Source organism: Tamandua tetradactyla, chromosome 16 (genome assembly GCF_023851605.1).
Source record: "Tamandua tetradactyla isolate mTamTet1 chromosome 16, mTamTet1.pri, whole genome shotgun sequence".
NCBI classification, from domain to species: Eukaryota; Metazoa; Chordata; class Mammalia; order Pilosa; family Myrmecophagidae; genus Tamandua; species Tamandua tetradactyla.
Window position 1 is genome coordinate 14,573,101 of NC_135342.1, and position 13,141 is coordinate 14,586,241.

General features: G+C 55.1%; 1 protein-coding gene across 1 annotated transcript; it reads left to right on the top strand.

Moving 5' to 3' along the window:
• The first annotated feature begins 6,779 nt into the window (after nt 1-6,779).
• PTGIR (prostaglandin I2 receptor) lies at nt 6,780-11,129 on the top strand. The gene is made up of 2 exons (XM_077133591.1): nt 6,780-7,574; nt 8,590-11,129. The coding sequence occupies exons 1-2, from the start codon at nt 6,807-6,809 to the stop codon at nt 8,950-8,952; spliced, it is 1,131 nt and encodes a 376-aa protein (XP_076989706.1). The 5' UTR covers nt 6,780-6,806; the 3' UTR covers nt 8,953-11,129.
• The last annotated feature ends 2,012 nt before the right edge of the window (nt 11,130-13,141 follow it).

Below are 13,141 nucleotides of genomic sequence, written 5' to 3' on the forward strand. Positions count from 1 at the left end.
GGAAGATAACTGGCTACTTGTAGGATACCCATTTTCCAGATGAGGTCTGAGCCAAAGGACGTCCCTTACTCAAAGTCACATGGCTAGGAGGCTCAAGGGCTCCCGGAGCCCCTCAGCTGGCCCCTCTCCTGCCCTCCCTCCTGGGCCTGACAAGAGAGGCCGGACATTTTTAAGAAGCCCCCAGTGCCTGTTCACATGTTTTCCCTCTGCCCTGCATTGATCATCCCCTGAATGTCTCCACCCATTTCTTCACATCTGGTTACTTCCAGACAGGAGTTTTCTCATCCCTTCACTTGTTCATTCATTAATTCATTCACCCATCCAAACACTGCCTGGATACCTGCTCTGTGTCTGGCCGGGTTCTGGGTGATGCTGGGGATAGGGATGAGTCCGCCACAGCCACAGCCTGCCCCCCCCCCCCCCCCCCCCGGAGCTCTCAGTTCAGTGGGGGAGGCAGGCCTGTCCCACAGGGCAGTGAACTGTGGGAGTCCAGAGGGGGTGCCTGACTCAGCTTGGGGATCATGGAGGGCTTTCTGGAGGAGGGGGCATCTGGGCTGGGACATGGTGATAACAAAAATTGGGGACCAGGAGAAGACAGAAGGGAAAACACATTAGTGTGTATGCTCATTCATTCGAGAACTACTGCCTTTGTTCTGGGGTGTCAGGGGTGACTGACAGCTTGGACTCCTGATCTCAGTGTCCCATTTTACTCACTGGCAGCTCACAGGGCATATAGTGTCTGCAGGTATATATATATATATATATATATATATATATATATATATATATTGCTCCTTACTTTTGACCTGCATGATGTTTAAAAGTGTTCTTGATTTGGTTGCCAAGTTGAAAATAGGGATACTTCACATCCAGTGCCACATTTCTGGTTTCTTTAGATTTGGAAGTTCAGACTTGCACAACCTGGTCTTTCCAGCTTGCCAAAGTCCCCACTATACTCTATTGTCTCCCAGGTAAGGAGCCTGAGGGCCAGCTGTTATTTATCACAGGACTCTTGATGGAATGAAGCCAAAGGTGAAATGCTCTCAAACCTGCATCTCCTTTGAAAATGGGGAAATGCAGACTGGGTGAGCTGTGTTTCGCAAATTATTTTACCTGTTAGGCCCAAAGACCACTGAGTTTGCAACCCCCTCTGCCCTTCCATCCCTTCTTCTCCCCAGCGAATGACAACCCTGCTCCCAGCTTGGGGATGACAGAGGCTGGACCCCTGGATCTGGCAAGAGACCCCAGAGGGGCTATTTGGAAGTCCTGGTGTATGCTCCATTATTCATTTTAGATTAGGATCCCCTGGGCCCCAACTCTGAGTTTCCTGTTGGGTTGAGGCTGGAGCGGCTGTAATTACATCGCTCTTCTATTTCCCATCTCTCCCCCTGCTCTGGCCTGATTGCATCATGTCTGTGGGAGCCCCCAGGGGAGAAAGGGATGGGCCAAGGATGGGCTGTGCTGGGGTGGGGAGGGAGGAGGGATGCTGGGAGAGAAGGGGCCAGAGCATTCCAGAATGCCACAGGCCCAACTTCCTTGCATCTTAGAACCTGCATAGGAATCTCAAATCCTAGGATCCCCATGGGCTAGAGTTCTGGAATCTCTCAACCCTTGTCTAACTAGGATGGTGAAACTCCGCCGCCTAAAGAGTGCAAGGATTTCTTAACCCAAGACCCTTGCAGCCCCAGAATCTTGCAGCCTTGGTGTGCAGACTTACTTCCCTTGCTGCTCTTGGGGAATGCAAGCTGGGAGAAGCAAGCAGAGATGCAGAAGGAGACCTGGGTCAGGGAAGAGAGGTCAGGTGGGAGAGGGGCATGGAGGGGACCAGGAGGAGATTTCTGCGTGAAGAAGGAGGGATGGGGGCCTGGTCCCAGATATGAGTCATTGCTGAGGCCAGGAGGAAGAAGCCAGAGGGAACAGGTCCAGTCCTGGGGTGACCAGCCTTTAGATAATCTCATTAGCATGCATAGCTCTGCAGCTACCAGCATCTGATCACCTGCTCTTTTCTGCTACCCCCTCATTGTGAGGTCAGCTCTGGGGCCAGGCCCAGGCTGGGATCAGAGCAGGGTCAAATTGCAGAGAAGTGGCCACCTGGGGCAGTGTTTGCTCCCAGCGATCCCCTCCTGCTTGAGCCAGCAACCGCACAGGGGTGTCAGCTGCCTGGCTGCCTTCCTTCCCTCCATGCTTGGCATGACGGAGGGGTGGTGGTAGGGGTGGCCCAGAGTCAGAACTGGCTGCCACAATCACGGCCATCACTTGTTGGTGTATCACCAGCCCCGTCTCGTTTAATTCTCATCATGGCCCCTAAAAGGAGTCTGTTTATCCCCATTTTGCAGACAAGGAAGCAGGCACCATCACTGCTGGGGCTCAAGGCTGGAGTGGGAGGACACAATGAATGACCATGCAGGAGGAACTGGGGGGCTCCGGGGAGTGGGGGGGAGTCTTGAAGGATGGGGAGCGAGGGGTCTGCCCTGAGAAACAAGGACCGGTGCAAGGTTGGTTAGAGCCCTCCAGGGCAGGGGCGAGAAGCAACGGGCAGTTTGGTAGGCAAGGGCCCCTGGCAGTGGAGGGTGATGGCCACAGTAAAACAGCATTTAAAGGTGCAGGGGCACACCAAGCTGGGTTCAGGTCAGGCTGCTACAGCAGCTTCTTGCAGCAGTGAGGGGAGCAGACCGATGGGCAGGCCTGGCAGGCGTGGCAGCTGGTGGCAGCCTCCTCCCGGGACCAGGAGGACAGGAATCAGGGAGACAGGAGAGGCTCGGGCCCAGGGCGAGAGGGAGGTCCTGAGCAGGGGGCCGGAGGCGCTGGCTGGCTGGGGTGGGAGAGGCCCACTGCAGCCCCAACTGGGGTCTGTCTGGCGCTGGCCTTCTCCGTGACCCCAGCCACGTGGGTTGTGTGGGGTGACTTGGCTGAGGGCCTGCCTGCTGGGGCTCCAGCCACAGCCTTCCTCTCTCATCCCTGTCACATGCCACGTGGACAGAGACATTTGGGAACCCGCTGCCTGTCAGATGGAGCCCTCTGAGATCCCTCTGAATTCCTCCACGTCCTCAGAATAGTTAGATGTCGGTCAGGAGTTTGTTGAGTGAATAAAAACAAGGCCAGCAATTCTGGAGAGCCTCCCAGGAGGCAGGCAGGGTGAATTCTCCCTAAACTTTATACACATACACACCCTGGCAAGATCAAACGGTCATTTTATGGAACAGGACACAGGGCTGGGCGAGGGCAAGTGATTTTTCCAGGGTCGTGGGTGCCTGGTGGAGAGGACCCACCTCGTGCTTCCCATCACACGAGGCACCCTCTCTACAAACTCACAAATACACACAGGTAGACCTAGCTGCAAAGAAACACAGGAGACTGTGAGAACCAGACACACAGACACATGCCTGGGCCCGGCTATACCCTCAGAGACACACAGAGTGACAATACGCCAGTGTAGACACACGTAAACCCATAAAGACACAGATGTGTCTGCATCACACAGACACTCACACATCCATAAACACACATGGCCATACTCACGTACGCTACGCAGCAGCAAATGACACACTCAGACACAGCCATGCCCATACCCAGAATCCCACGTGCCCACATGACGTGTGCGTGCACATACGTGCAACACGGAAACAAGCCATGCCAGGGAGCCCCGACCCACCCCCAGACACACAAACAGACGCCTTAAAGACATGTCAACAAGGTCACATGCATTTGCAGCCACACCAGACGTGGCCACATGTCTTGAGACACATGCATCCCCCCCGCAGCACACACACACACGCACAGCTAAGTCCACAAGACGTTTCCGTGATAGCATCAAATGCACCCACAGAGTCTGCAACATCACATACACACACAACACACAATTGTCATGCTGGTAAAATCACTTATTTGGGTCCCATAGGCTCCAACAATCGCACACAGACTCACACACCGTGTTCCTGTTCATACACCCATAGCCCTTAGTGCATCATCTCCTGGGTGCTGTGTGTCCCCAAGTCACATCCCATTTCCTGTTGTTCTAGGCGGTCCTCTGGCCCCGGGGTCCTTGCAGGGAAGCTGCCCCTGCCAGTGGGCGGAGGAAAGAGAGCTGCTGACTCACCCTCCCCGAGCAGTTCCTTTCCACAGCACCCTCCCGGAAGCTACCCCTCCCAGAGCCCAGCTGGGGTGACCCCCTCACCCCCAGGCACCTGCACAAGAGTAGAAAGCCCTTGGGACTTGCTCTTGGTGGCCTTCGGGTCCTGGCCGAGGCACATCCAGGCAGGAGGGCGGGCGTGTCTTGAGAGGGGGCATGCCCAGCCCTGGCACAGACTCCAACCTTTAGCTCAGGACCGAGTTCCCGTCACCAACCCCCCCGTACCCCACACACCGACCACACACCCGCGCCTGCTTCTGCGGCAGGAGCACAGAACTGCTGTCTGATATTGGGGTCATAAGGGCTCATAGCCCCGGGTGACTCAAGCAGGGAAACTGAGGTGGGGGAGGGGCTGGTCTGAGGTCCCACTAGGCATAGGGGCCAAGTGGGCTTCCCGAGTGCTCAGTAGTGCCTGGTGGGGACAGGAAGTCTGTGGGAGGTTGGAAGGTTGGGCTGGGGGTGGGGGGTGGGAGGTTGTGCTCAGCGGTGGGAGGCTGGGCTGCGGGAACCAGAACCTTCCCTCCTCCCACCAACTCCCCTGATGCAAAGACAGGACAGGAGGCAGCCGGCGTCATCCTTTATTAATATGATATGACTTCCTGAGTTCCCTTCTGGTCTGCCTGGGGACTGGAGAGCATGGGGGCGGGGGACCATGTGGCCAGGAGGCCTGGGACCTGAGCACACAGGCAGCCCCTGGTGTGGCCAGACTTGGGGCATCCATGCCGCCAGGAGCTGGGGATGGCTGGGCACAGGTGGAGAGGAGGAAGGGGAGAAGGGGTTGTGGTCCCCGGGGGTGTGGTCAGGGGAAGGGCTACAGCTGCCTCCTTGTCTAGTCCTGGGTGCAGGAGCATCCTTGCTGCGCTTGGGTGTGCAAAGACGTCTGCATAGACTCTCCCCTCGTGACAAAGAAGAGCTCCCCGGGACTGGGTGATGGCTGCGCCCTCATTGATCAGATGGGGAAAATGAGGTACACTGGCTTCCCTTCCTTGCCTGAAACCATCACACAGCAAGAAGGTGGCCCAATTCGGACAGGAACCCAGGTCAAATGGAAGTGAGACCCCATGTTTATAATCCCTACCCCTGATCTGCCTGTGAGGTTCTCTGAGGTCCCACCTGGCTCTGGGAAGGTGGGAGATGCAGGGGGCACTGGGGCTGACCATGGGGAGCTGAGGGAGCCTGGGTGTTGTGTTTGGGGACAGGTGGGAGAGCCCAGTGTGACAGCGATGTCAGAGCTCGGGGTGGCCATCTGATGGCTCAGCCTGGAGTCTGCAGCTGCTGGGGCAAGAAGGGAGAGAGCAGCAAGGTGCCCCTTTGACCAGAGGCGGTGGAAGTCCTCTGGGCCTGCTCCCTGCGGCTGGACACCTCGTAGGCTCCCGCATGTTCCCAGCCATCGCTTCCTTCTCAGGACCCTGCCGGCATGAGCGTGGGACCTGGGAGCCCCAGGCCAGGCTCAAGGGACTGGCATTTGTTTCTCCAGCCTGACCACCTCCTTCCCCAGCCCTCTGGAATTAATGAATTGTGTCCAGGGAGCAGAAACCTTAGTGTCTGGAAAATACTGCATCAGGGAGGAATTTCCTGGTCATTTCTCAATCCCTGGGCAATGTCCTAACCCCAGGGCCCAGAGCCCAGAATAGATCCAGGGGACCAACCCCGGTTGCTCTGGGCAGTGGCCGCCCCCTCGAGGACCCCGCAGGCCCTGTCCTGTCCCACCCCGAGTGATGATGACCTTGCATCCGTGCCCAGTGGGGCCTGAAGGGGAGATGGGGAGGATGCAGGGAGGAGGCCTCTGGGTGGAGGCGGCAGGTGGCTGGGCGATGGGCACCGTGGGTCTGCAGGAGGCCACGGGAGGGGACCGGAGAGCCAAGAGGGGCCATGCAGTGGCTGGGGAGGAGCAAGGGTGCCTTCTGGAAAGATCATGGGGAAGGAGGGCGGGGCAGTGAGAGGAAATGAAAAAGCAGGGGCAAGCAGGCAAGATGAGGAGGAAGGGAGGAGGGAGGGGAGGAGGGAGGGAGGGCGGGAGAAAGGGGGAGGGAAGCTGACACAGGGACATTGAGACAGGAGCGTGGGTACCAGAGGAGAGGCTGAGAGGCGGAGAGGTGCGGTGAGGAGTGGCTGGGGAGGCAGAGAGGAGCAGGAGGGGACAGCACACAGTGGGACAGGAGAGGGGATGGGCAGGGGAGGGGCAGAGACAGAGAGACAGAGAGACGGAGAAGGAAAGAACTGGGGACGCTTGGAAAGGGAAGTGTAGAGACAAAAATAGAGATACAGAAGGAAATAACGGGCAGGGAAAGAGACAGAGAAAAAGGGAGAGACAGAGAGAGACAGATCTAAAAGAAAATAAACAGGGATGCAGGCAGACAGAGAGAGAGGGAGAGAGAGGAGGACAGAGGTATAGAAGGAAAGAGGGAGAGAGAGGGGGCTGGAGAAGGCAGAGGAAAGAAACACAAAGACAGACGGACACACACACACACAGGGAGACAGGGCGACCCAAGACAGACAGAGACCCACAGGGGCCTTGGGGACTTGTGTCGGGGTGGGGGTGGGGGGTATCTGAGCAGGTGGGGGTGGACAGGAGGTCCCGTGGGGCTGGCGCCCGCTCTCCCTCCTCCCCACGCCCCGCCCCGGACCTCCCGCCTCGGGGACCCTCGGCGCCCAAGCTGGCAGACAGAGGCCCGTGATGGCTGATTCGTGCCAGAACCTGACTTATGTGCAGGACTCGGTGGGCCCGGCCACGAGCACCCTGATGTTCGTGGCGGGCGTGGTGGGCAACGGGCTGGCGCTGGGCATCCTGAGGGCGCGGCGGGGCGCGCGGGCCTCGGCCTTCGCCGTGCTGGTCACCGGGCTGGCGGGCACCGACCTGTTGGGCACGTGCTTCCTGAGCCCGGCCGTGTTCGTGGCCTACGCCCGCAACAGCTCCCTACTGGGCCTGGCCGGGGGCGGCCCCGCGCTCTGCGCCGCCTTCGCCTTCGCCATGACCTTCTTCGGCCTGGCCTCCACGCTCCTGCTCTGCGCCATGGCCGTGGAGCGCTGCCTGGCCCTCAGCCACCCCTACCTCTACGCCCAGCTGGATGCGCCGCGCTGCGCCCGCCTGGCGCTGCCCGCCGTCTACGCCTTCTGCACGCTCTTCTGCTCGCTACCCCTGCTGGGCCTGGGCGGCCACCAGCAGTACTGCCCCGGCAGCTGGTGCTTCATCCGCCTGCGCTCGGCCGAGCCCGGCGGCTGCGCCTTCTCGCTGGCCTATGCCAGCCTCGTGGCCCTGTTGGTGGCCGCCATCGTGTTCTGCAACGGCTCCGTCACCCTCAGCCTCTGCCGCATGTACCGCCAGCAGAGGCGCCCGCAGGTTTCGCTGGTCCCCGGGGCGCGGGCGTGCGAGCCCGAAGTTGACCACCTGGTCCTGCTGGCCCTCATGACGGGCGTCATGGCCGTGTGCTCCCTGCCGCTCACGGTGAGTCCCCCTGGGTGCCGGGCTGGGTGGGCAGGCTCCCAGCTGCACGCGCTGCTGGGGAAACCGAGGCACAGAGGGCTAGCTTCCAGCCAAATGACTCCTGGCTTCCTGGAGAAGTCTCCCCCCTATTTGTTTCTCTTCCTGATCCCTTATCGACCCCATTCCACATCCCCAAGCATCTCTTACCCAGACCCCCAATCAAGCATGCCCCCCTCTTCTTCCCCCCAGCCCTGAAATGGTAATGAGCACTGTGCCCACCCTATACTTGCAAACATGTCCTCAGATGAACTTCCAAACGACCTGTCCCATGCATTCCACATGCATTCAGCAGCAAACGGGATGATGGTCCTGGCCCACCACCACACAAGAGGCAGTGTCCCTCGGCCACCGCCGTCTCCCAGGGTCAGGGGTCCTCTGAAACCAGAGCCTGATCTCTTGCCCACCAGGTCCCCCCACGTGCCCCTCCCAGGGACCCCTGTACCGTCCATGGTTGGGATCTCCCTGCTTCCCCCACTGTTTCCTGCGGGAGCTGCAGCCCCGTCCCTGCCCCATTTGAACCGCACACACGCCTGTGACATCGTGTCGTCCCCGCTGTATTCCAGGCCTCAGTCTTTACTTCTGTAAGGTGCAAGGGTCCGGGTCGACCTGGGGGTCCTCAAACCTTTTGGGGGGTTCATGCAACCTGTGCAAGAACGCACGGGGACAGCTAGGGCTTGGCAAGTCATTTCAGAAATCTGTGGGTCCCAAGGGTGCTCCCAGCTTGGGAAGGGGGGTCCCCACATAGACCGGCTCTCACCCCTCTTCTTTGTGGCCTGTTTCCTGGGCCTTTCTCTTCCTCTGCTCCCTAGACGCATTTGCTATTTACTTTTCATCCCACCTTCTCTCCTCCCCTTCTGGCGTGCAGTCCCCTTCCTCATCTTTGCCAGGGAGCTGGTGGGAGGAGGGGCAGGGGGAGGGTCGTGGGCGGGAAGGGGAGGCCCTCAGGCACCTCCTGACAGCCTCGCCCTGTCCTCAGATCCGCGGCTTCACCCAGGCCCTCGCCCCCGACAGCAGCGAGATGGGGGACCTGCTGGCCTTCCGCTTCAACGCCTTCAACCCCATCCTGGACCCCTGGGTTTTCATCCTCTTCCGCAGAAGCGTCTTCCAGCGGCTGCAGCTCCGGCGCTGCTGCCTGCGGCCCCACCGACATGTGCAGACATCGCTTTCCCGGCCTGCCCCAAGGAGGAAGGACCCAGGGGTCCCCAAGGAGGGGAGCTGGGTGCCCCTGTCGGCCTGGGGCACGGGGCGGGGGGCACCCTCGCCTCCCGCCCAGCAATCCTGCAGCCCCACGGTGTCACCATCCAAAGCAGAGGCCGCTGCAGCCTGCTCCTTCTGCTGACATCTCGGGCTGCCCCTGTGATGGAGCAGCACCCCGAAAATCCAGGATGAGGCTGATGGTGGTGGGGGGATGAGCCGAGGGGTGAAGCCCAGGGCTCTGGCCGCTGGGATCAGGATGGCTCAGATTCTGGGGGAGGTCAGCTGCTTTTGCACCTCCAGGGCTGCCAGTTCAGGGAGGGGGCGGAGGGGGGAGGGAAAGTTTATCCTGGAGCACAGAATAGTTCTCTCAAAATAACCAGCGGCCTGGGTGGCCCAGTCTGGCCCTCGCCATCCATCTCACCGTCTAAATATTTAGAAAACAGAAAAGTTCCCAGCAGCTTCTATGTACTCGGGTCTGCCGGGGTTTGGGTTCCAGTTCCGATTCTCAATCATTGGGGCCCGAATCCTGAGGGGCCAGCTGGGCCCTCTCCCAGGTCACTCCAAGAACCAACCCATTCCCTCCCTGCTGCTTCTTCTCTCCCCTCACCTCTGATTTCCCAGCAGCCTCAGAAGCCCTGGCTGTGGGGTCACAAGACCTGTCATCCCAAGGGAAGGCAGGAGGAAGGCAAGACCATTGCATTGCTGGTGACAGTTCTCTCTGGACAGGGGCCTGGTAGCCAAAGGGCCTGAGAAATTCCATGTTCTTGGAGTGCCCTGAGACTTGGATTGTGGGGCATGGGTAGGACAAAAAGGGGAGACTGGAGGGCCAAGGGGAATTGGGGAGTGGGATTCAGGGGCCAAGGACATAGACGTAAGCCCGCACCTTGTCCCCAGAGCCCTGAGCCTCTGTTGCACACCCAACTTTCATTCATTCAGTAAATATTCATCAGGTGTTCACTCAGCCAAGTGTTGGGACCACAGACAGGACTCTGCTGGGGTGATTTCCAGCAGCCGTTCCCCCGCCTCTGCCCCCCCAATTCCCGCTCCTCAGGTTGCAATTCCCTGCTGTCAGGGAGGCCGGGAATTAAGGGTGGGGAGTGAGGGAGCAGACATGACGGGAAGTGAGTTGGCACCAGTGTGGGAGGATGGCGAACGGGAAAGCGACCCCCAAACTGTCAGTTCCACTTCCTCTTTCTGACTTGGGGTTAAAGCAATCAATCCCCACCCCAGGGGAGGGGGGCCGGGGAGGTGAGGGATGAGTCTCCTAGAGAGATAGCAACAGCTCCCACTGAGGGAGCGCCTCTCACCCCTGGTTAGCCTGCATAATGCAATGGCTTAGGGGACACTGCTACTAGGAAACCTTTTCTACAGAGGCTGGAATCAAGGCCCAGAGAGGGCAATCAACTGCCCAGGTCATACAACAAGGAGAACACACAGCCCGGGTGGAGGCATGGTACCTCTCCAGCTCCAGAGCCCTCCCTTTTCCTTTCTGTACCCTGGTTTGCTTCTTTGTAGAAAGTGATCATAATCTAGTATTAGCTCATCGGGTGGTTTTGAGGGTTTAGCAATTTCCAGAGAAGCATTCTAGCACAGAGTGAGCCTGCTGTAGATGTTACTGTCATTGTCTTACTATGTGTTACTTGTTACTTACTACACGTCTTTTGCTGTCTGATCAAAAGCAGTTTGAAAACAAAGCAACGCTTTGCTCCAATGTTTGGACTCCACTCTCCCCTTCCACGCCAGTCACCCTGTTTCAAATCACAAGAAGATTAGAGGAGTCTGAGGTTAAAAACAGGTCAAGATAAATGCTCAATGGGTACTGATTTCCTTTTAGGGCTATGAAAAGAATTCTACGCTTTAAAATGGTTCAAATGATACATTTTATGTTGTGGGTATTTTACCGCAATTAAAAACCCCAAAACCCTACAATAGTTAAAAAAAAAAAAAAAGAGGGAAAGCATTTAGAAACTTTTCTAAAAGTTAGTGTCAAGTTAGTCTTGTTAGAGTAATATTACATTAGTTGAATCTAGTAATAAAAAGTCAACTCGCAAACAAAACAACAGGTGTGAGGTTGGGTCTGGCCTCTGTCACCATACCTGGGCTTGGCAGGAACCCACCCCGAGGGGCCCCTGGAGGAAAGCCTGGAAGAAGAGAGTGTCGCATGGCTGCAGGAAGGCATTTCAGGCAGGAGCCAGGGGCAGGGGTCCAGCTTGCCCAGGTGGGTAAATGGTTGGGCGCATCACCTCTCTGTCGCCCCCTGGTGGTGGGTACTGGTCAGTTCTGTATCCTTGGCTTCTTAGGACTCCCTGCCAGCCAGGCTCAGGGCTGGGCATTTTAATTCCCAGAATCACCAGTGACCTCCCCCCCCCCCCCACCCCCCCAAGGTGGGTGCTTTTGTCATTACTATTTGCAGATGAGGAGAGGATTAAAGTGTCAAAGTGGATCTTCCACTGGCTCCTAACTGCTGGCATGGTATCTCAGGAGTCCGCCCGTTTTGCTCAGACCCTTATCACTTCTTCTGGTTCGGAGGTTTACAATGATCGAACAGACCAGTGGTTTTCAAACCACTCCCACTGTACCTGAATTGTTCCTCGGGGGGTGATTTGGAAACCCCTCTCCTAGCTGGTATCTGGTCTGAGCAGTCACAACCTCCCTCTGGTCCCCTGCAAACCTCTAGGGCTCCCCACTGCGTCACAAAATGGGTGGATCCCACAGCACCAGGCCCCACCCATTCCGTGCCTTGGCCACATCAGGCAATTAAGGGTTCCCCAAAGAGTCTGGGGCTTTTCAGGCCTCCATATTTTTGCTTACTGAGCTGAACCTTCCTGGAACAATTTTTTTCCTTCACCATTTGTCAAAAGCATGCTTGCCCTTCAAAGTCCTGCTTAAAGGTTTCCTCCTTAAAGATTTTTTTTGTTTTCTGTTTTTAACTTATTTTATTTATTAAACATACCATCATACAAACATTCTTACCATGTGATCGTTCCATTCTACATATATAATCAGCAATTCACAATATCATTCATCATGATCATTTCTTAGAACACTCCTTAAAGATTTTTTTTTGCATTTTTTATTAATTAAAAAAAAGAAAAGAAATTAACACAACATTTAGAAATCATTCCATTCTACATATGCACTCAGTAATTCTTAGTATCATCACATAGATGTATGATCATCATTTCTTAGTACATTTGCATCGATTTAGGAAAAGAACTAGCAAAACAGCAGAAAAAGATATAGAATGTTAATATAGAGAAGAAAATTAAAATAATAATAATAATAAAAATACATATATATAAAAAAGGAAAAAGAAAAAAACAAAAACAAAATATACAAACAAACAAACAAACAAACAAAAACTATAGTTCAGGTGCAGCTTCATTCAGTGTTCCAACCTAGTTAGATTACACTTAGGTATTATTGTGCTGTCCATTTTTGAGTTTTTGTATCTAGTCCTGTTGCACAGTCTGTATCCCTTCAGCTCCAATTACCCATTATCTTACCCTGTTTCTAACTCCTGCTGGTCTCTGTTACCAATGATATAGTCCAAGCTGATTCTCGAATGTCGGTTCACATCATTGGGACCATACAGTATTTGTCCTTTAGTTTTTGGCTAGACTCACTCAGCATAATGTTCTCTAGGCACATCCATGTTATTAATGCTTCATAAGTTTAGTCTGTCTTAAAGCTGCATAATATTCCATCGTAGGTACACACCACAGTTTGTTTAGCCACTCGTCTGTTGATGGACATTTTGGCTGTTTCTATCTCTTTGCAATTGTAAATAACGCTGCTATAAACATTGGTGTGCAAATGTCCGTTTGTGTCTTTGCCCTTAAGTCCTTTGAGTAGATACCTAGCAGTGGTATTGCTGGGTCGTAATCCATTCTGCCAGTCTATGTCTTTTGATTGGGGAATTCAGTCCATTAACATTTAGTGTTATTACTGTTTGGATAATATTTTCCTCTACCATTTGGCTTTTGTATTATATATATCATATTTGATTTTCCTTCTTTCTACACTTTACTCCATACCTCTCTCTTCTGTCTTTTTGTATCTGACTCTAGTGCTCCCTTTAGTATTTCTTGCAGAGCTGGTCTCTTGGTCACAAATTCTCTCAGTGACTTTTTGTCTATAAATGTTTTAATTTCTCCTTCATTTTTGAAGGACAATTTTGCTGGATATAGAGGTCTTGGTTGGCAGTTTTTCTCTTTTAGTAATTTAAATATATCATCCCACTGTCTTCTAGCTTCCATGGTTTCTGCTGAGAAATCTACACATAGTCTTATTGGGTTTCCCTTGTATGTGATGGATTGTTTTTCTCTTGC